Source organism: Tubulanus polymorphus, chromosome 2 (assembly GCF_964204645.1).
Source record: "Tubulanus polymorphus chromosome 2, tnTubPoly1.2, whole genome shotgun sequence".
NCBI lineage: Eukaryota > Metazoa > Nemertea > Palaeonemertea > Tubulaniformes > Tubulanidae > Tubulanus > Tubulanus polymorphus.
This window is the reverse complement of record NC_134026.1, coordinates 21,677,159-21,701,282: the sequence shown is the minus strand read 5'-3', so window position 1 is coordinate 21,701,282 and position 24,124 is coordinate 21,677,159. Positions and strand designations below refer to the sequence as shown.

The 24,124-nt window shown below is 39.2% G+C and overlaps 1 protein-coding gene across 2 annotated transcripts in view; it reads left to right on the top strand.

Moving 5' to 3' along the window:
• LOC141899309 (serine/threonine-protein kinase 32A-like) overlaps positions 1-24,124 on the top strand; it is a 32,984-nt gene that overhangs the window by 4,282 nt on the left and 4,578 nt on the right. For both annotated transcript variants that reach the window (XM_074785538.1, XM_074785539.1), the window contains exons 4-10: positions 13,246-13,571; positions 17,805-17,842; positions 18,937-19,026; positions 19,798-19,901; positions 20,892-21,008; positions 21,778-21,903; positions 23,229-23,360. In XM_074785538.1, the coding sequence (XP_074641639.1) occupies positions 13,246-13,571; positions 17,805-17,842; positions 18,937-19,026; positions 19,798-19,901; positions 20,892-21,008; positions 21,778-21,903; positions 23,229-23,360 (933 nt within the window). The remainder of the gene's footprint in view (positions 1-13,245; positions 13,572-17,804; positions 17,843-18,936; positions 19,027-19,797; positions 19,902-20,891; positions 21,009-21,777; positions 21,904-23,228; positions 23,361-24,124) is intronic.

Genomic DNA, 24,124 nt, shown 5'->3' with positions numbered 1-24,124 from the left:
GAATTGCTGATTTGAATGTGTGAACGCAACTGGCTGCATAAGACTTACTAAGCGTCGCCGTTTTTCGTGTGAACGCGGCTATCGTCTCTCAAACTTGAAATTACAGGACGCATTCATAGGCAAAGAAACTGCTTAGAAACAGAAGCCATAAATCGAGTGAACCATTGTAATCATCTCTCCCTGGGAAGGCCTTACGTATAATGTTCATTTCAACGGAAATGATGAAAGCACTTAGTTCACTTAGTAATCTCGTGCGTGAATTGCCAGTGGCGATCCGGCGCAAAAATTTCTCCGATCTTTTCCAGCCACTATCGATGATGAAATGATCGACATTGCTTCAGGTGATTTCGCCCATTAGTAACCCAACTCTGTAGTTTACACACATGCTATCCGTGTGTGTGTGTCTGCGAAATAGAATGTTCGGACCTCGGCAGATAGAAAAAAGGGATGATATGGTATTGACGGTCTGCTTGCGGCTGGTTGACTCTCGAAATGAACAGATACAGCGCGAAGCTAAGTTGCAGCAACATACCTTGGAGCAAATTGTCGGGCGATGAAGGAAATCAGGTTCGGCCTGTTAAAATTCTTTACCCCTTTCCATAATTGAGTACGTGTGACTGTCAATGCGTCGACAATGGGGTACCCGCAAAACCAGCTATTCCGCCAGATGGCGTGACGAGCAGTAGGTCATTCGGTGTCAATTTTGAACTGGATTTGTAGACTCCCGAATCCATATATTATCACAGCACCCACCAAATATACAATACTTTCATTCTTCTACTCGGATATTGGTAAAGTTTTCATAATATTTGAGAGAAAAGTTCATTCGGTTTTCATTGAAATGTAGACGAAATTGAGCGCGGACGACCAACTATCTACTAGCGACACCTGGCGGATCCTCGCCTGCCATACGTTGAATCCCGATTGCCACAGTAGCACTGCGGGTACCCCATTGATAGAGAGTTCTGATCGCATCGTAACCCAGTTCGTATTTTCGGTGATACTTATGAGTTCATATTCCCCCTTCCCATAAGCGTGATGATTTGTAAATCAACGCCTACAAATGCGTCATCAGATTACGGCATTGTACTCGTCCTGTTATTTGAAAAGGAAAAAAAACATAGACATCATAATTCCATTAATTTATTTCAGTTGTATATGAACTCAGATCTGACATTTGTCACCAGTTATCAGCATCGACCTGTCGGCCATATCTCTTGTTGATGACGAATAGTGCATTTTGATTATAACTCAATGTTGTTGTGTCTCGCGCGCCGTGACTGCGCACTAGTGATGCTTAATTGATTTTAGCTTTACTTTTCATGTCAATATGCCAGCGTCGGATCCTTGTTCTGTTGTTTTTTTCTCGATGACGGATATTCGATACAACGCAGAACTATTATATCGACGCAGCTTTTTATAAACACGAAAATATGATAAGATTCATTTTCTCGATTCTAACAATAGCAGCAACGAAGGCAATTATGACGAAGACCATTCGCCATATTTCGACATTCGTTTTTATCGACGCGGGCTCCATCAATCGTAGAACCGTAGATGAATCGTAGAAGAACCGTAGAACCGTAGGGGAGGATAATGTCTGATTTACGCGGCTTCATTCTTTATCGTCGCACTCTCGTGTAGACGTTGATTCGCTCCGCGTCTCGTAACCGGTGACGGATTTGTCGGCGAACGCCGGTTTTCGCCTTTGATTCATTTGAAAAGTACTCTCGCAGAGAATTTGAAAGGCTTTTTGAAGAACGTTCCTTTTGAACGATGGTTTTAGCGGCGGTAAACATGCCGCGTCGGCGTGGCAAGACGGTTTCACTGGTTACGCCGTCTTAAGTCGTTCGGTAAGGAGCCGATAATTTGATTTTCTACGGTCCGAAAGCCATACGCTGAAATCGCGTGTCTTCTATCTGCACTTAGGGTTAACTTGAAAAATAAAGTCATTCGATATAAACAGAAAGAATCCTCCACTAGTAAAACGGAAGATAAACTCCGAAAAAGTTTTTTTTTTCAGCGATGAATTTATTCACCCGACATTTCGACTATATTGAAGATGACTACATGTGCTAGGATAAAGTAGAAACATCGCATGAATAAATTTACAACTGAAAGAAAAACTTTTTCGGACTTTATTGTGCGTTTTATCAGTGCAGATTTCTGTTTATATCGTCACAGCACGGAATAGTGTTTCATCAACTAGTTATTATAGCCGCGATCACACAGAGATGATTTGACCCGGGCCAAATTGGCACGGATCAAGCCCGAGCCAAATTTAGCCTGTGCATAATTAGAGAGCGCAAACCATTCACTCGATATTAAACAATGCTCAAACAAAGCGAAGTAGGTCATTTCAGGTACCAATTGCAATTCAAACGCAATCATTTTTTACGTTTTTGGTCGGACCAAATAGGTTTGGGCCCATTTGGCACTCGTGTGAAAAGTTGTCCCGGGCCAAATTTGCACGCTTGTGTGATCGCGGCTTTAGTCATTCGGTCTTAACACTGTTTATTCTTATAGCCTTGTGTGGCCATCTTGCATTTATGAATGTCGTAATTAGTTTTTCGACTGCCTATATATTCAGTTTGAATTCATACGAGCTATACTCTACGTATCTTGCATTCATATCCTGCCTTTTCACTGATTGACACAGCCAATGAAACAATTTCCGCTATGAAAAATTTACACAATTTCTGTTATTGACGAAATCCTCGTGGGATAATTGATAAGTGAAATGCAAACAATCATTAGCTTTGTTTATCGTTTTCATGGTTTCGTTTCCTATTAACTAATTTGTCGGCTTATCTTTCATTCCGTACGTTGACCGAACGTTACATTCATATTGGTGGCTCATTTTCAGTAGGAACTAATCAGATTGCGTTCGTCGTTGACGCTGTACATGATCAAAGATGTCCACCACGCGGCTTTGCAGCCTGTGAAATGTTGGTCGTATTAGCTAAATCTCTGATGAACGCGAGTGAGGTGGCCGATATTAAAGGCTGCCTGAAAATACAGTTCGTCGACTCGAATTCGTCACGACGTATTTATCTCTTTTTCGCCGTTAGCTCACCGAAACTCTCGCAGTGGTTACGTTCCGTAAAGAAGCGTTACGCGCTGTACGTCTCGTCTAATTGCGTTTGTTCTGTTAGGTGCGTCGCGCTTTGTTTTTGCGTTCTTTACGATAATGAACGCGATGAGGTGCGGCGTAATTACGTTCGTTCGGCGGAAGTCGCCGCGTTCGTGTTTGTCCCCGACATGTCTAGAATACGAGACCGCTTTCGATGTATCTCGATCATTGCAGGTCACTGATTTAGCAATCTGTCTCGGATTCATCGGCGGTCGTCGATAATTGATCGAATTGATGATACATACACTAGGGAGACTGTGTATAGCGATTCAGCTCATTCTCCTGATATCTTTCACCTCGCGAGTCAATTTATTTTAATGGAAAATATCTTATTCATATCGTATATAGTACAATTTTCAATTACCAATCAGCGCAAATTTATGTAAATAAGACTTAGAGGGATCATCTCCTATCGCGACGCCACCAGTTTGCTTATTACCTTAACGACAATGGTAGGCTTTTGAATATTCGCTCTTTAATTAGTTTGGATTGGGATCTTCGGGTATAATCTTATATAATTACATTAGATCTGGGTATCTTCCTCTCTAAATGTACGCGAGAGACTACTTTGTGTCAAATGCTGAACCAGATCTGTATTGGCAATGTAATCGACAATGACAACTTTCAAACACCTATGTAGCCATGTTTTAAGTGTCAAACTTGTCCCTAAAGTTGGGCTCAGGTCAGGGGGAGTTGCAGAGAGCATTCAAGTCGCCTATGATTGAAGATTTGTCACTAGGCTGTGCTCGGAGCGTCACGATAGTAGATAACTGTAGTCATTGGCCATTTGAATGATTGACAGCTATATTTTACCTAAAAATTCCACCCCAGAGTGTTGAATAACAGGCATACGTATCACTTAAGTGCATCAACACTGTGGTGCGGTGTATCATAAGTAATAACTAACATTTCTCAATGTTTGACAGGTGCCTACCATGTTTCGATAGAGGTAAAAACTAATTACTAATAACATGTCCATCACCGATTTATACACTGCACTACGGTGTTAAGACGCTGAAAGGGTTAAGTAGCATATAGGCCTTTCGCAGTAAAACCAATTCAAGCACAATAATGTTAAAGGAAAACTGCATAGAAAATCAGTATTGAAAAACAGCACGAGCCGCAGCTGCACACCTTCACGATTTTTGCTTTGATCAAACGATGATGTAAAGGAATTCAACTTCGGATGCCGCTGCACACCTTTTAGATGATATGAAAAATCATACGGTCATTCCTAAAGGTGAACGCCAGGCTTGATACTGTAGCCTATAGCATAAAGGAAAAATGTCTTCCCAAGAAGGTGCAGTTCACTCGGCTGCAGCAATATTACTTCAGATCAGTAAATCATAAACACCACCCATGACCCATCTTTCCGTTGAAATTAGACATACATTTATGAATCAATACGCTTTATATCAGGTACTTTTGTTTCGCTTGCTATTCAGATATATTTCTGACAAGTTTCGATTTGTATCTCGGTGTAGTATAACACGCGCGCATCAATTTTCAATCGATCATATCACATGGTGTGTATATGTATATATATATATATATATATATATATAGGTAACATTGATATTGGCTTATGAATGGTAGTAAAGTGAAATATAAACGGTTCGCATCGACATCGTCGACTTTCTTTTCTTTTGTCATTCTGTGTTTTGTATTGACCGGCATTTTTGCAAGGATAAGAACAAGTGAGTTATTTTGCGACAGAAGACTGTATTGTATTGCAGTAGCACTCATTGGTCGTTCGTGTGTAGTATTGGTCTCTTGCAAATCTGTCGAAAGTCGATGAAATTACTCTCGGAAACCATACGTTTATGTGTTCCCATGGTAACTACCATCATTTTACGCACATTACTCAATGAAAATTGTGAAAGATCGCATGTCTAATCTTCAGTGAACTGAAAAATGTGATGCCAAACCGATATTAGTGCCCCGATCATTGTCATTAGTGGCGTTTGGGCAAAACACTGGTTTATTTGCGTTCAAATCCAGGGGCCGGTTTCTCAAAAGTTGGTTACAGTTAACCAGTGGATAGTTGATATGGTGACAATTGAAATTTCATTGTTACTATGGTATTTAACAGCCGGTTATCTTAAACCAACTTTTGAGCAACTGGCCCCTGGTGTAAAGCGTCTACAGGGTTTTATAGAGAGTCTCCTAATTTCTCTAAAGTGCTTACTATTGAAAAAAGTATAGCGAGGCCCTTAAAAAGTGCTCTCCTTTGACCAAAATCTTAAGACGTGCTTACTTTTGACTTTTTGGTATCTCCAATTATCATTAAAAGGTACTTTTTACTGCGCTTGCTTTTGCCTCGGTCTTATTTCTATGAACTCAGATGGAATACACTTTCACTGAACGATTTTGAAATGATGATACCCCGAAGGTGATTTGGACAATATAAGTTTGATATCTTGAGTTAATAATACATCTGCAGTTGAAAAGTCGCCTTGATACATTTTTGGTGAAATGCCAACTTGAGGAGCAACAACAAGGTTCAAGTTCAGCAGTTCTTGGTTGTGACCAGTTAATTTATAGTTTTATAGTTCATGATCTGAGAGTTAAGCCTCGGTGAAAATCATCTCATTATGACTGTATCAGTGTACACATGACACGCGCCTCATAAGCTTGAGCTGAATGAGTCTCTTGAGCTTATCTACACTACACTCTTAATTAGGTCCTTCATATTCAGTGACTGTTTTATTGCCATGTCGACAATATGCCAACAAATTCATTTGAAATAAACTCGCTAATCACACGTTGACAAGTGTAGACATCCATCGGCACTTATTCATTTCCTTTATCGCTTCGATTCTGTCATCTCAGGAGGTCCTTCGAACTCGAAATCGTCCCTCTCCGCACTTTTAGACTCGCGTTCACACTTATCGCACTAAAACTCTAACGGAGAAACATCGCGTTCTTATACTCCACTTTTCCGACCTCTGATCGATCTCGTCGTCGCGATGACATCGCTTCGACTGTGTTGCGAAGATGATCAGGAACGAAAACTAGCCGCAATCCAGGTTCATTAGACGCTGTGACAATCTAATGGACACAATCCGTATAAATAGACACGAGCCACTTACATCAGCATATTCAATATACGTGTGCTGTAGTGTATAATCTTGATAATTGGTATTTGCTATATTTAATTAATCATATTACTCGCATCTCCTGACGAGAGAGCTTTATTGATATCTGTGCCAGTCGCAACATGCATACATACGTATGGTTTTTTTTTCATATGCTGTTTCAGTTTTATGGCAGGGTTTTTAATTGTGGTTGTGCATGGAAGGATGTTTACAGGCATGATATTTAGCTTTATGTCGAAGAAAAACCCACGAATAAAAGAAAAACTATGAAAAGAGTAAGAGTGAGCCATTTTCAAAAAAGATTGAATTCGGATTCAATTCAAAATTAATTCAGTAAATAATCTTATAAATGATTGAGGCTGAACAGTATATAAAATTACAACACGTGTGTTAAATAGATTGAATATGTACAAATAAGAGAACTGTAAAACAAGTGTTATGCAAACAACAACAAATGAAAGAGCAGTCAGCAATATTACAGAGAAGCCACAACAGGTTAAACAGACTAAATTATACAAATTAAGCAAAAATCTGGATTGAAAAATACTAATTTTCGGTAAGCAGTTGATTTTTTGGAGTTTTTTTTTCTCAATTCGAATATAGACAATAACTTTTATCTATGGAATCCGAGGTTTTATAAGCGGTGGTAGAATCTCATCGTCTCATTAGTGATTCTGGCAATATCAATACACGACGACACAGTGGATGATCGCAATCATCTGCTACGTTATCAGTAACGCTTCGTTGATTTCGATCACCTGAAATTTCCAATCAAATCTTCAGTTTTATCGATATAAATGCGTCAGTCGCATTCACTTTGTCTTTCTCGATTAGGGACACACATGTCAATCCGGCGGCGTCAGATTTCTCATATATATGCAAATTGGGGAAAGGCAGAGCGTTTTCAGCTATGCAAATTGGCTCTACCAATTATCCTTTCCGTGGCCCGGGATTCCGGAGCTCGGCTTTAGTCCAGAATTTCAAACCTAAACAGGTTCTACATCTGGGATTGATCGAACCGCAATGAGCATAGTCGAGTCTTTTTGACTAAAGCAGATTTGGTAGTCAAGTCATTTAGTCCATAAGCGATTTGATACATTTTCTTTGGAGCAGTTCAAGACTCATCTAAAGACACTTTTCTATTCAGACAATGCCTACTAGAGCACCTGAACTGTTTTTTTATAGGATACCTGCGCTATATAAGACTTATTTATTATTATTATTATTATTATTATTATTATTATTATTATTATTAAAGACTAAAAGGCCGCTTATCGTTTACAAAATAGAAATAGACATCGTCTGGTGTCATATATCTTAATTATCAACTGCGAACTGGTATCGGGTCCGTCTTTAAATCACTACCTCGTCTTTTCTCAGTTGAGATGTTCTCGTAGAGATTCTTGATCGACTGATCTCCTCTGGCTTCTCCCTATAATGGGCGAAAAAGAAACTCCAACCCTCGCTCGAGCACTCGTTCGGTTTAGGTATTAGAAAACGCAAGCGTAGTTTTGTATCTTCAAGCTATTCAGAAGAACTTAAAAAGCAGTCTTCAGATCCGGCGTCTTTATGTGCAGTTTCATCCTAATCTGTCCTCGGTACTCGCTTGTCATTTGGTAAATAATGATCTCGATGCCGAAAGTTAATGATGTTGACGGCTGATCCTTGATGAGTTTATCGTCGTGCAAATCATAAACTTACCCCCAATGACGACGATGATGTCAGTGTTTGATAAGCTTGATTTGATCGTAAGTTCATACACAAGTATCCGTACCCGGTGTTCTAGTTAATTAATTCTGCCGGTATAAATACATCCGGTCATCTATTAGATCTCTTTACCTGCCCGATTGACCTGTCATTATCATCGTATCATTCTCAAATCTTTGCGTTATAATCCTTACCATATAAGGCAGATTTTGCATTACCTCCAGCTGACTGCAATACCAACAGCGGTAGAAATGTCGCTATATTGCCAAAGCCCGGTTCTGGGATCCGGATGTAAATATGGAATATAAACCGTGGCCACATGTGCGTTTTTGGCCCGAGCAAAATTGTAGCGTGGGTCAAATTGTTCGTGTGAATTGCAACTGGTTCTGGAAGTGACTCACTTTGATTAGGTCAGCATTGTTTAGTATCGAGTGAGTGGTTTACGTGTGAACATGCTCTCTAATAGGGCAAATTTTACGAGGCCCCGATGTGAGCCAATTTGACATGGGCTCGATGCGGGCCAATTTGACACGGCCAAATCGTTTCCGTGTGATCGTGGCTATAAATCTTGCTTATATCAGTTGATCCAGAGACAACTCATGAATTGAATATTTGTGGTTGATATTGCATGATTTGCAGAAATATTTGAATATCTTGCTAATGGTGGTCGGTTTATCGTCAAATAACATGAAAGCTATATATCAAAGCAAGAAACCATTTGGAAGGATGATGTATAGAGATATCTTATGGTTAACTGTAAGAACCTGACTTCAATATCGTAAAGTTAAAGGGAACAATGTGACAAATTCTATTCCAGGGTTAGCATGTGTAAGGAACGTAATCCTAGGGTTATGAAATTCGAATCCAGGGTTCACGGGTTTAAATCCTGGGCAGTTGCTTTGTTGAAGGTCTGGTTTTCTGGCTGCTCTTAATCGAAGACTAAAGACGCCTCGAACCTGCTAATGATGCTCTGATTGGCGATCAGCCGTTTGAGGGATTGAGCCAAAGAGAACTAAACCTTGCTTAATTTCATAACTAGGACCACTGAAACAGACATTGATAGAATCTACATGAATAATGACTATATACATGTAGAATGATCATACGCTGCTTCTACCCATCTACCTAAATAGCGATAAGCAGCGTTGAGCATTATTCACCATCACTTCCCGGCGGGCATTATCTTTTTCATTTCTTTGGATCATTGCGATGTATGGCCGGTGGCGCTGGCGGCATCTAATCCAATCTTACCTAATCTGTTCGAGTCTTCGGCGGTCCTCGTCGTCGCGCCGCTGCTTTGCCGTTGAAATCGTCGTATCGCACGCGAGTAATCATTATTATCAGCCGCGTGTGTGATATTAGAGATGAATACTTCAGAAAATTATCATTACAGTCACGTTCATTATATTACGTTTGATGTCGGTTGGTTTCGTTGCGACGATCTTCTTCGTTTATTCGTCGAGTTCGAGAAATCTCGGGCGGGTAATTTTCTCCGACTAAGCGGGGAGCCTATGGTTAACATCGCGTGCTAGTTCATGTTTTCGAAGTCGAGTCAGACCCCGTGACTACTTCTGCTGTTGTTGTTGTTGAATGCAGACTGAAATCCGATAGCGTGTAATTGATGCAGAAAGACTATCCATAAACATTAAATCTAATCATTAATGATATCTCAAAGAGCTGCCTCATGAGATGTCACCCAACACCTTCTTCCATTAAGTATACATAGCTCTTGTTGTAGATGCATTTTACTGCAATGCTCTCTCTCTCTCATTGTCTCCGTATCTCTTGTTCCCTCCCTAGCTTTCCGCTATTTGTTCCCGCCTCTCCCTCTCCTCAGAGCTCAGCAATAAAAAGAAAATTGTGTTGGTCACTGCAGTTTCGAAGACTATCACTGCGATCACTCAAGCGTTTTTTGCAAGACCAAAAACATTGGACCAGGCCCGAGCCAAATTTTAGCATGGGACCAATTATTGTGTAGGAATTACGACTGACTCCACTAGTTGCATGGCTTTGTCGTGGCATTGTTCAGTATCGGGCGAGTGGTTTACGTGTTAAAACGCTCTCTAATATGACACAGGCTTAAGGTGACTCAGGGGCAGTTTGACCTAGGTCAAACTCATCTCTGGGCGTGATCACATGTACAATTACTGTGCTAGCATTTAGGGCCCCTGGGAACCACACCCACCACCAGTTTGCTGACAGAAACACCGTCTGGAACACCCTGACCCGTGGTGAATCGTAATATACCTTACCTCCTTATAGAGCTTGCCTCCCTGAGCTCCCGGTCTAATGGCTTATTTTCGAAGGGATGATGAGTTATGAAATGATTTCTCTTGCATGTTCAGGGCGCGGTGTCGTCAGACTGAGCAGTGCATGCGTTGAATGATAGAAACTTATTCTAACTACTGATTTTATCTGTGTTTTCATCTCATCAGTGCAGCAGGATCAGACTGCAGCGAGATCAGCCCCCGTGGTGAAGGTGCTCTATATGAATCTTAATCATAAGGGATGCCTTTGATCTAACATCATCACACAAGATGAACCGATTGCTGTATTGTGTGGCAACGAATGCAGAAACATCCATTAGATTTGTCTGCTGGTAGGAGTTCATCAATATTTGAAGTCATTAAACATCTGACATCATTTGTTTCGGTAGATTTCCTTAACCTGGTTCGTGGATGCTGGTTTCCGACTTGAGCGCAGGGATAATAGCTGCGATCACACGGAGATGATTTGGTCCGGGCCAAATTGGCACGAGTCAAGCCCGAGTAGAATTTGGCCCATGCCTAATTAGAGAGTGCATTCACATGTAAACGGCTCGATACTAAACAATACTTAAACAGAGTGAAGTGAGTCATTAATTTGAGGTGTACTAAAATTTGGCTCGGGCCTAGTTCGACGTATTTGTTCGGGCCAAACAGGCACGGACCCATTTGGCACCCGTGTGAACAGTTGTTCTTGGCCTAATTTCGCCCGGGCCTAATTTGGCTCATGTGATCGCGGCTAGTGACAGACAGTGAGAATGAAAAAGGCAGCACGATCTATCTTCTGGAGGCAATCTCAGCGATGACTTTTCGCTTGAATCAATATTTACCTACGCGGTCGCGGTCAATCACAAAAAAAAACATTTCCGTGCTATCGAGCAAGTATGGCTGCGAGCCGAGCCGATCGCAAGAACTTCCACGCTATCTGGTCGCTCTTGCCCGCGCGGGTGCCGATGTTGAGCGGTCACACGACACGAAATCACTCTCGTCGATGATAAAACATGTGAACATCACTGACTGGGCAGGAAATTGGCTAGGATCGAATTGCTGTATGGCAAAAATGCAATCCATTATATCGAGTCTCATACTTTACACACAGTTGCCATGGATTTGTCCGGATGTACTATCACACGACGCAGGCCGATGGATTCATTAGAGGAAATCCCCACAAACGTCCAACCTGTTCTCGTCGGCTCCGCACACTTACTACTCGATCACCATGTATTGAAATCGGGCCGTGCTGTAGATTTGTTTCTAGTGCGCTTACTTTAACCTGCCTCCGTCCGAGTGTGACACTCGTTATTAGCGGATTCAGAAGATTTCTTGTTGCTTATTTTGCATTAAGCAAGGACGGATTTTGAGGAATTATGTTTTATCTGGTACACTCTGAGTGGATTCCTGGGCCTTCCAGTTGGCACATGGACATGTAAACTAGAGTTCGAGTTATATTTATATGTGTCAATGATTTTCAAGAGAATTTGATACTGATTCTCTGTGCTTGCTTTGAAATTCCTGACTGTATTTTCCATTATGGTACAGCCATCTCGATCGACCTTGACTTCAGAATGTAATGCTGCTGAATTATTCATGACGTTCTCTTACCAGTTAGTTGTTTTTCCGAGGGGGACTTCGAACATCAATGCACGAAAAATGTTTTAATCTCTAAAGCATACAGACTGGTGTCTCACAGCCTTATTGTGACCTTGTTGTCATGGTCATGGTAAGAAGGTTTCGAATTTATCCTTTCGTTTAAATTGAAGCGAAATCCCACAATTGAAAACTAAAAATTAGAAAAGAATTAGATAAACATTGCCTACGTTTTGGCAGTGTAAATACTGCAGAGCGAGTGGAATTCCATTTTCTGAATTTAACTATTGCCGTCTATTTATATAGTTATTCTACGTTCTATATTTAATATCAAAACAAATTTGTGAATTCAACATTAGGGATGTTGATCGATTTCCCTTTACGTTCGACGACACTCGAGACAAACTGATGCGATATTTTCATCCGTAAAAAGAGCCCCGCGGGGCGATGGATAATATTACTGATCGGTTTTAAACAGATGTATGCAGATATTACTGGTACTCTATACGTTGTGCTCGTTGGTCACTATAGAAAATTCGAACGAGCCGGATGGAAAATGAAAAAGAATGAAATGTTCATTGCTCGCTTGTACATGTAATTCTTTTCCTCAATCGAGCCGCCAATTGCACAGAGGCTGATAGTTAGCGTTGCGTTTCTGATAGATTTGTTTCCATGGTAGCATTGAAGATTTTCGTTTCCAAAGTATAGAAGTTTCAAATTTGAAAAAAAACCCATCAAGGGTCAGCTCCATGGGGATTATGATTGAAAGCAGTTTGACATTTGCCAGTCGTATCTGCATTCTTATCGTATGGAAAAGAACTGATATTCACGGTTTTTCCTTATCCTGGAAAAGTTAGAAATTAGCAATATCTTTTTCAAGGCAAGAAAAAGCCATTGAATTGTAGAAATGTGGTCTGGATAATTTCTTCGTGTGGTTCTTTTGCTGCAATCCTAGTATTTATTATCATAAACTTCCCATTCCGTCTTATTGAGTACAAGCTCATACCTCATTCAGTAGCTATGGAACTTATGGATACTTTGGCCCGAGCACAGGTATAGAAAAGGTATTGAAAATTTCAAACCACTAATGATACCCCTGACACTATCCGACATTACCCCAAAATTATCTTCATTGCCAAATTTCGTCACTTAAAGATGAGTAAACTGCAGAAGGAAGCATATTGCACTTTTTCAAAGTAAACTTGAATACGCGGTAACTGGGAATACCTGTGGCTCATTTCATAAAACAAGTTAAAGTTGAAATAATCATAATGACATTAATGAGTCAAATCAAGTCTGATTATGTTGTAATATTTTGATATTTTTGAAATAGTTGTTTGGGTGTTATGTATTGGTAGATGTTTCGGTTGGCAATTTCGGCCGAACCTATGTTCATTCTCACCTAATTTCAATCTATTTATTTGCTGTGTTTATAGCAGGATTTCTCTCGTTATAGGTATGCATCGTGCAGAAGAAGGACACAAAGAAGATGTTCGCGATGAAGTACATGAACAAAGCGATGTGCATCAAGAAAGATGCCGTGCGCAACGTGTTCCGTGAACAGGAAATCCTGATGAACTTGAATCATCCGTTCCTTGTCAATTTGTGGTTCACGTTCCAGGACGAAGAGGACATGTTCATGGTGGTCGATTTGTTGCTTGGTGGAGATTTGCGTTATCACATGCAACAGGACGTCAAATTCGACGAAGAACGCGTGAAATCGTACATGGTCGAACTGGCGCTGGCGCTCGATTATCTGAGATGCCAAAATATCATGCACAGGTTTGTAACAGTGTCTCCGTGTGTCATTTAGGACCAACTATCACAGTTCTTAAGCCAAAGTGCCAAATTTGACTCGTGTCTGATCCGGATCAAATCATCTACGTGTGATGGGGGCTTTAGTTGCAGATTAAATAGAATTGATTGCAAAAGGGTTAAGGCTTGAAAGTTAAATCCACTCATTGACGATGAAGTAATTCAGAATCTAAAGAATTGTATTGAAGGCCATCGAAACTATGAAAGCGGGGCATTAGTTGAACCCACTCAGTTAAACTTAGCATCGTTTTATTTTACATTTGAATTTCATTTCTATTGAATTGTGTACACAAATTTTCGATAAAACTTAATGAATCCAGATGGGCATCGTTAAACCTACAACTGAAAACAAGTAGACCTACGTGAAATTCTGCCTGGTGGAAGTGTGCAGATAAAATGTATCCGTTATGGGATAATGTCGCACGCATGATGAAAGCCTAACTGGTGAAATTTGTGGCAAAATCATGCAAATCTAGTCATTAGTTATGCCTTACACTGGTAGTTTGTTTGCTCAATAGACTTCCTGGAAATTGATTTAGAAGTGAGTTTGCTTTACGGAATTGGCAGGTTCATACAAGATTTGAATTTTCTGTCGGCCCAACAGTCGGCCGATTCAACAGTGTTACTGATCAGACTTTCATCCGTCTCTTTTTCGTGCAAAAAATCGCTGTGATTATGAATATACATGGGCAATGACTCTACCATGTCAGCTCTCTAGGCAATACACATTTTCAGTACAGTTAGCTGAAGTATCTAGATAGATATGAAACGTAGCATATCAGTCATAAGTATTGTTTATTCAGTAGTTTCCATGTATGTATGTAGTTGAATAATATTTATCTGTATGATTAGATGTTATTTGAATATTTGCCCAAGAGGCATTTAGACTCTCCTGTTGTCATCGTATACATGCGATATGCTGAATTCATCTGCTGGAACTAACCGCTTAAAATTTTATCCCCTTATGCAGTACTGAATTATTGGTTTTCAGGCTTCTGTGAGACCCTTATTCTTGTCCTGCCTGTCTGAGTGTCTGTCTTTCAGCTACATATCTCCGTGAAAAGTGGGTCGATCGTGATGAAACTTGGGTACAATGTTAGTATGGGGATCTAGTTGTGCAATGCATAGAATGGGCCCAGTGCACCACCTAGCAGCAGAACTAGGCAGCAGAAACTGTTTCTCGGCGATATGACCTTGAAGATGACCTCATAACTGAGGAATGGGGTCGAAATTCTTAAAGTTGTCTTGACTAAATTTAGCTATTGGCCGTGGATGCAGCATATCCAAAATGCAATGGGAGTTTTGGAGTTCGAGTTTGAGTCTGAGCCCGAGAACCGTTGTCACCTATGGCTTGTTTTTAAAGTTAATCACCTAAATGCTAGGTTCCAATTTTTAGATAGCTGGTAATGATGGTTATGGAGTCTTACAATGACGTTACGTCTCAGCTGAAAAGACCGCTGGTTGCATAATTTCCTCTTTTCCACGATTAGAATCATCATTTCATCAGTGACAGTCTGTACGCGGTTTACAGATGATTTCGACGCTGATTGATTTCGTGAGATATAATCAAAGTTTCATCGCTGTGGCTTTCTATTTAAATTATGAATGATGACTGGTATACAACACACTTTTTGCAATCTCTTTGATGCGTTCTTAACCCATTGGTGGCCGTCTGAAGGGGTAACTTAAAGTTGTGGTGCTTTGCTAGTTTGACATTTTCATCATTCCCCAAACCAGAAGAGGGCTTATTTTGCAAGACAAGGCTGATAATTTTCAACAAAAAGGCACACCATTCTTCAGGATTTCATCTTGGTTGCCTGGAAACTATATCTCAATTCAGTAAACTCTGATTTGGTCCGTACGAAATTTGGCCTGTTCCAGGTACGGACCAATTTCGACCGGTCTAACTATTGCTAGCATGTATCCGTCTATAGCTTGTGAGTACCTCACAATATGGCATATGATAGGACTCTTAATTCTGATTGCGGTAACCTGAACACTTGATTGTGGCAGCATTTAACAGTGTTACTGTGTAGTGAAACAAACATGTTTGCCTGATTTGTCTGAATCAGGCAATAACTGAAGCACCTGATAATTGGTCTAGTTAGACATGCAATGGTGACAGATATGTCCGCGTGTATCAGGTTCACTATTAGTTGTGCGTGGGCTGGAATACGATCTAACACCCCTAACACCCTGGTGGATAGGATCATAACTAAACTAATCCTATCGCAGGATTGTAAACATCGTTATCGTTATTTTCTGCCTTCGTGACATTGAAGTTGTGTAGTTCGTGCGCATGCTGATTGTACATTTCGTGACACAGCTTGTAAAATTACGACCGCATCCTTGCATTTGTAACTGGTAAAAATCCCCTTCCCCTCAGGAAAAAATCCCTCTTGATAAAAGGCCAATTGCCAAAGGTTATGACTATTCAAACTCTTACATTTTTTGACGCTCGGGCTTTTGTTATGAGACCCTAATTTTCATACTATCAGTCTGTCTGTCTGTATTGGGTATTATTTTCTATGACTTAGCTTCGTTAAAAGTTGATTGATCTCGATGAAACTTGGGTACAATGTCAGTATGATGATCTAGTTGTGGAGGCCCAGTGTACCACCTAGGGGCGGAACTAGGCACTAAGAACTTTTTCAGCAACACGACCTTGAATATGACCTCATAACTGAGGAACTGTGTCGAAATTCAAAAAGTTGTCTTCACAAAATTTAGCTATTGGCCCTAGGTACAACATATCCAAAATGCAATGGGAACTAACGCAGAGTAATTTCGGAATTCAAGCCTGAGCCTGAGCCTGAGAACCATTGTCGCCTACAGCTTGTTCGAATGTAAAATTTTTTCCTTTTCACTCAGGGAGTTACGAAGTGCATTTTCACGCGCATTCTAGCGGTGTAAGGTTTCATCGATTTCATGCCTCAATTAGCTGCACTCGTTTACTGCCGGTTTCTTACCATACGTTTTTTTTCGTCTTTTATTTTCCTTCGAGTGATGTCACCATCTTCGTCGCTGTCGTCAATGACAGATTTTCTCCTAATGAGAACAGAACCTGTCTCTTAATGCCGCGAAGAATCAATTATTTGTCACGAATGATTACGGCGATAAAGGCTATCAGAACTCGAGACGCGGGTATCTGTGTTTTTGATGCGACTGTAACTTGTTGGGCGAAACCGAAATAGAAGATAAAAGCTGATTACTACGCTGTCAATAAGAGTTTTATGTCAATACCGCGCCTGTGCGCATCGCATTGTCAACTTGCACCAGTTTCAAGTTTTGATCAATGAGGCTGAGCGACTCAAAAAGCTAAACGAAAATAGATGTTCTCATTTGATCGGCGTGTTTACTGCGTATAGGTTTTTTTTTTAGCCCGGCAGGTCAATCGGTCAATGAGCGCGAACATTAATATTCATTTGCTATGATATCGCGCCTACTTGCAAAATAGTGGGAGCGACTTTGATTATTGATGATGAATCTATTCCCTGAGATTTTCGACGAGCTGATTTATGAACTGAAATTTTTGTCTGTTGTCAAATTCAACGATCAGTGTTCTGGCTAGTTATATGGTTAACCCGTGTTAACATATAAACCGGAGACAGATCGAGTGATATAATAGATGTGGGGTGTCTTAGAAAGACTGAGTAGCTTTTTTTCTGTATTGATCAGTGCACTAAATTCTTGACAAAAATACGAAGTCATGAATATCCAATAGCATCCAATGTTGATCACACTAGCAATTCAACTGGGGAGTTACTATTTTCATCAAGACACAGAAATACTCTGTTGTTTTTAAACTTTGATTTCAATTTCAATTGATAATAAATTACACATTGTATATGTTTCAATGTTTCAATTTTCTATATTGGTAAATAGATTGTTATATAAACAGGGTTATTTTCTGATTATGCCCGTGAAAGTAGTTATAATCATCTTTTTATATTAATTTCTGATTTCGAGAGGTGACTGCGTGAAAAAAAATACCTTGAGTTATATAAAGGTCAATATCCTAACTAAAGATCGTATGATAGTTGGATTTGTCAGGTATCTCTATTTTCGGGTAGTGACATTTTATGTGTGCATTGTATACATAAATGTGTTCATCTATTCTATATTGATCTTGGACAATTATGTCTGGGAGCTAGAAATCAAGAAACTAACCTCAAGCGATAATATTTATGTATTTTTCAGAGATATTAAACCCGACAACATTCTGCTTGACGAAGAAGGTAAGTATCATCGAGTAATACATAACGAGATGGATGATACTATATAGGTTAACTGTTTATTTGACGCACAAGCTTTCGGTACTAATGAATAGAAGCTTCATCAGGTGAATGAGTCATAATATCAGTCGTAATATATCAGGTGAATGGTCTCGTTATAGGTATGTTCAATTATCGTAATACGTATGTTCAATTGTCGAATTATTGACCTACATTTTAACCCATCGAATATTTGAAAAAGCCAGGGTTTTCCTCTGCATCAAACGCTGCAGAAAACTCGTGAGAAAACTCTTTTTTAAAGAAAAATCGGCGAATAATAATTGAGAAGACTGTGACGACTAGATCGATAGATGTGAGAAGCCACATTGAATATGAAAAGCGGTGACTGGATATAAAGAAATACCTGGCCGTAAATTAAAGTTAAAATGAATGACAGTGGTAAATGTATGACTGATAGCCAATATTAAACAAGAGAACTAACTTGAAATATTTTTGATGCCTTGAAAAATTGTATGAATTGACATAGTGCATATCCACTCGCTCGTTATTCTAATTCATTATTAAAAACCCATGAAAAATCACGAAAATAAGTGTCATGATATTTAGTGTGGTTACAAAATAACAGCCAATTTTCACAATTGTAATTTATATTCTCAAACACCATTGATGACGTTATAGTGCATATGTGGACTCGCACAGACCCATTTGAATAACACATACATAGTAGTTATCGATACATATATGTAAAAACATGACTAGTAGACTGATATAGATATTAGTATTTAGAGTTAATAAGCAAAACCCACCGCCGATGACTTGATAATTTATTCTAATCTGACAGTTTCCTGAACTCCATCATCAGAGAAACAAAAATAGCATAATATCATTATTATGTTATTTTGCTTTCTCTGATGATCGAAACTGTCAGATAAGAATGAATTGTTATTACCCCTGGCAAGTCATCGACTGTGGGTTTTGCTAATATAGAAACATTTTTGTAACGGTTTTTACAGCGTCATAAAATCTTGATCTTGTCACCGTGTAGAACGCTCGCTGACAAAATTTATAGTGATTCCCGCATGTTCTTTATGCTGTAGGTCATATACATATAACAGATTTTAACATCGCCACCGTCGTGAAAGAGAATCAACTCGCTACATCCATGTCAGGAACGAAACCTTATATGGGTGAGTTCACTCATTCGCTAACTGACTCTCTCCAGGAAACGGCACATATCTCTATCACCCCCCCCTCCCCCAAGTAATGATAGCGCTTGTAATATGCACGGGTAATGCTCTACATTAAAGTGCCTATAATGTAGACAATTTTTATACAGGGGGAGAGGTCCAAACTTAATATATGTTGTTTTACCCAACCAATGCTCAGACATACTACAAACACTTTCGGTAAGCTAGCAGGTGTATGTAGTAGATTGAGTTTACATGGGAAATATAGGGTTGACTGCTTAGTATCGACTGTAATACCTGAATGTCACTTTGGGTAAGTGTTGACTCAACTCTCTTGGCTATCACTTGAGTTAAGTGTTAAGGGGCTCGGGTATCACTAGGGTAAAGTGCCTGAGTCTGTTCAACTGGGTATCACCCGGTATCATTATCACTGCTTTGTCACATGATTATCATAAGCGACTTCGACTAATACCATTATCGTTCTTTTCGATCTGCGTCTATTTGTGGGAATCAACTTTTTACCTGTATCTATTTATATTTGATGACTAAAAAGGCCGCTTCTTGATTATACTTCTCTTTGTGGTCTCTTCTAGTTACAAATATAGCAAGCTGCAAATCATTGCAAAATAGAGATAACAGAAATTTCGTGAATTCGTCGCTGAAATAAATACAACCGTTCTATTGATAACGAAATCAGGATTCTCTTAACTTGTTACTCTGGCGTTCACTCGTTTGATCTGATTATAAAGTTTTCTGATTCGATATTTCTAGCCCCAGAGGTATTTCTGTGTGCGTTAGATGAAGTACAAGGCTACGGCTTCGCCGTTGACTGGTGGTCCATGGGAGTTCTAGCATATGAAATGCTTCGAGGAAAGGTACGCAAACACCTGTGCTCGGTTTTTTAGACTGGTATAACCTTTAACCTGCGGATTAACTCAATTCACTTTCAATTGAGTTAGCCCCCAGGTTAAAGGTGTTACCAGTCTACAAAACTGGGCCCTGGGTCTTTCTTACACTTTTGAAATATAAGACGCGAAGAAAGAAATTTCTCATGTGTTTTGATCAGCCTGTTACGTATATTCTTCAATAACCAACCAAACATTGCCTTTAACAAAACGATTCGTGATCATTATACAACTTTTTAGTTAAGATTATTTTGCACAGAAATTTTAAGATATTGTATCCAAATGCTATTGGTTACTTCATAGAATTATGTCACTGACCTCTTGATAGAATGACCATGTCACTTTCGTGATCAAGAGGGTTACTTCATGAGTACTTAGAATTTACCCCATTTCAATTTCGTAGTAACTTTTTCATTAAAACACTAATTCTTCTTTATAGAAAATAATGTAAATCTCAATGACAACGTGCCCTTTGCGCTCTTGTTGAATTTTCTTGTGGAAAATGTGGTTGTATACTCTTGATTTCGATTTGAAGTATGTTTCGTCAGTCGAAAGCTAACAGACCTCATTGTAATATTGAACTCAAGTGGTTTGTCGCCAGTCAATAATCGATCAAAACTTCAAACACAAAATCTATTTTAAAGCATATTTTCTCTAAATATGAAACTGAATACATTTAAATCAATTCGTGGTTTGAAATATGGCTTCTGGCTATTTTTGTCTTGAGCATAAGCCCCAACAGAAATGAAAACTAAATGCAGATCCTGGTTAAGTAAATTGTTCCGAATACCATATGGAATATAAAAACAAAGGCTTTAGCTTGAAAAATTCATCATCTAGCAGATGATTGAGGTATTTGTTCTTGCACAGTTGAGGTTAAAAATTTTGGGACCGGGTAGAAAAGGGTTAACTGGATAAATTGCAATATCTAGCAGATAAATAAGGTATTTGTTCTTGCAGCGGCCTTACGAGATTCACTCGAACACGTCTTTGACTGAAGTGCGTAAGATGTTCTCATCACAGAGTGTCTACTATCCTTCATCTTGGGAAACGGGCATGTGCGATATGTTGAAAGCAGTTAAGTACTGATAACTAATCAAATATTCTTCATTGCCGAAGTGTGGTAACAAACAATCGTGAATGGGGAGAAAATTTGATCTTACGCGCATACCAGTTAATACTGATTCATAGCGGAAACCATGATGAACTTAAGAGCTTAGCATCATAATCATTTCCCTGAGGACGAAGTATTTCATGATTTTTTGCTGTACCATGTCTGCGGGAAGTTTATGTTACTGTGTTCACTCAACAAGTCATTGAGATAAATCATCATTAGGTTTTTGTGATAGGTGTGTGGTGGCATGAAGGTGAACCCTTTACAATTTGAAAGTAATCGCATTCAAATTGGCCGATTCCATCTTGGAATCCTAAAATGTACATTTTGGCCTATGTCTGGGAATGTATTTTATGTAGAACATTGATATTTCAAGAATGTAAGATGCCATTGTATATCAATAGATAAATCTAGATCATAATGCCATTCAAGATGGCTGACTGGTGACTGTCTTTGATTTCAAAAATGTACATTTTGGCATATAACTTTGTGTGTATTTCATATAGAGCAATAGTATGAATTAGTTAATTTTCAGCAAATAAATATTGTGACACCAAAAACAACAGAGCAGCAATTTTCCATCATACTTGAAGTAGATTTTTGCTTAAAAAGCAACGTTGATGCAGGGCCTGGGTTTGCAAGATTATTTTGAGGATGTCCTGGGCATATAAGTGTGTTCACAAGATAAAACGCGAAACTCTATTTATTTAATGATCTTTGTTTTGATTTCAGCTGCTTGAATTAGAACCTACAGAGCGACTGTGTTCTTTAGAACAATTCAAGAAACATCCCTACATAGCAGATGTTAATTTCGAAAGTGTTCTAAAACTCGAACGGAAACCATCTTTTATTCCACCTGTAAGTATCAATTTACTAGATTATTAGCTCATGTGATCTGAACAAACGATCATATTTCCTATCAAATCTCTCTGATCAGTCTGACTTCTTCCTTGGCTTGGTCTCACTGATCTTTTTCTGTTGTAACCATACATGTATGCATGGACATATTAACTAGATTATATGTCCATGATGTCTGTCAAATATATGAACGAAAAGTCTCACACAATAAATTTCCACAATAAAAGTCCACAACATTTCAGCTGTTTACCAACAGCCATCATCAGGTGGAAGCTATCAGTTATCATCATCCTTCCATCATCCTGATATGGCTCTTACTGAACAGCCAAAACATTTTGGATTTACAAAACTTTCAGTGTCAAAAATTTCACTTCGTCGAAAATGGAAAACATATATTTTTAGAAACAGCGACCGATTTCATAACTGACCATGTCCGCTGAAACGTACTGCGCAGTATGTTTCATATCCGCATGAACTGTCAGGATTTTATGGCACTACGCTAAAGATATTACAGAGACTATTGTTTGGGTGTGACGGCAGGCAGCTTAGATTCTTGATTAACTGCTGCGCATGATTACATGTCTTATGCAGAAGATTAGCAGTAGAGAGAGAGTGATTGTCTATGTAGATATCCCCCTACCATGAATTAAGCTACTGTGTACTAATCGGTTCCATCAGATTAATCTTAAAACAAATTAGATTTTTCAGCGTAATATAGCTCGATCTCACAATGATCTGAGTGATCTAAGCCTGATTTAAGGAGTGGTTATGTATTATAGTAACGTAGCTACACAGTACACGATTAAATCGTATTGATATTCAATCTATTTTCCATTTATACAATGCTGTCACAATGTCCAAAATCGATGGCTAATTACAACAGCTTTCCACGCGTATATACAATACTCTCGCCGTCGATTAGGGAGAAAATGGATCTTTTTTTAATGTTTATGGCTTCCAAAGGACCGTGCATGTTTTATTCAATAGTCCTGCATTCCAGAACATTCATTTTTTTTTAAATTGATTAATGAATGCGCTATAGAAATCCAATCCATATTATGTAATACAAATCGAGTTGCTCTAAAGCTAGAATGCACCAATATCATAGAGGGGTAGACCGTGGACTCTAAATCGAGTTTAAGAATCCATGGATAGACATAGGATGGAGAATCTTCTTATCTGGTGAATGAATATTCTCTACTACTAAGATGATGCCCTGCGCTACCCTTTTCAGTTAGTTACGAATGAGTAGCCTAAAGGTAATCAAAACTCTAAAGGTCATCAAAAGGAACTCTTATTTTTCATTTTGATCTATTTTCATGTAGAAAGATCACTTGAATTGCGACCCGACATTTGAACTGGAGGAGATGATCATCGAGGCGAAGCCGCTTCACAAGAAGAAAAAACGATTAGCAAAACAGAATTCGAAGCGAGAACATAGTACAACAAACTCCAATGTAAGCTTGCCTCCTGCATGCATGAATTGATTACTTTGTTCTTATCTGCCGATTGCAACCTGTTGCATTGTTTGGATCAATACTCACCCTGCTGGTTTCATAGACTTACGTAGTATCTAAGTTGACCTTAGATAGTTAAATCGGGTGCTAACCCAGCAGCTAGCTACTATGGTTGCGTCACAAACTAAATTTTCAAAAATTTCTCAAAACGTTCCCTGGAGCCAGTTTTACAATACTGGATTACGATCAGTTGCTAATGACGACATCGTTTTCATCGCGTTTAACAACAAAATTAATCATTGTTTGTGATAACGTAGAAGACGATGTACCATAAGCTAGAGTAACTCGACATTTGAGAATGGGCCCTGGTTGTTCGAGTTCCTTAATGTTTCTGCTTATCTAAATTTATTGTTGGAGCGAGGAAATGAAAATCTTATTTTAATCTCGGAGGAAATGTCCATAACTCATTTCTTCGTGTTTGGTTTGACATTCATTTCACGATGTTGCGTATTATGCCCTGTACTTGCAGCGTGGTACATTAATTTCGGATGTACCTTATGACAATGAGATAAGTCGAAATTGCTATTTCTATGACATCAAATGTTTCCGCGAAAGCCATTCTTTTTGAATCAATCATGCCGATAGCGCCAATGCAGTGTACGTCTAATATCATTGCAGCGGCGTAGTATGATTTATTTCATTCGTTACATGGATACATCCCGCAATTGTTGAGCCAATCGGAATGTATATTCATATTGGTGTGA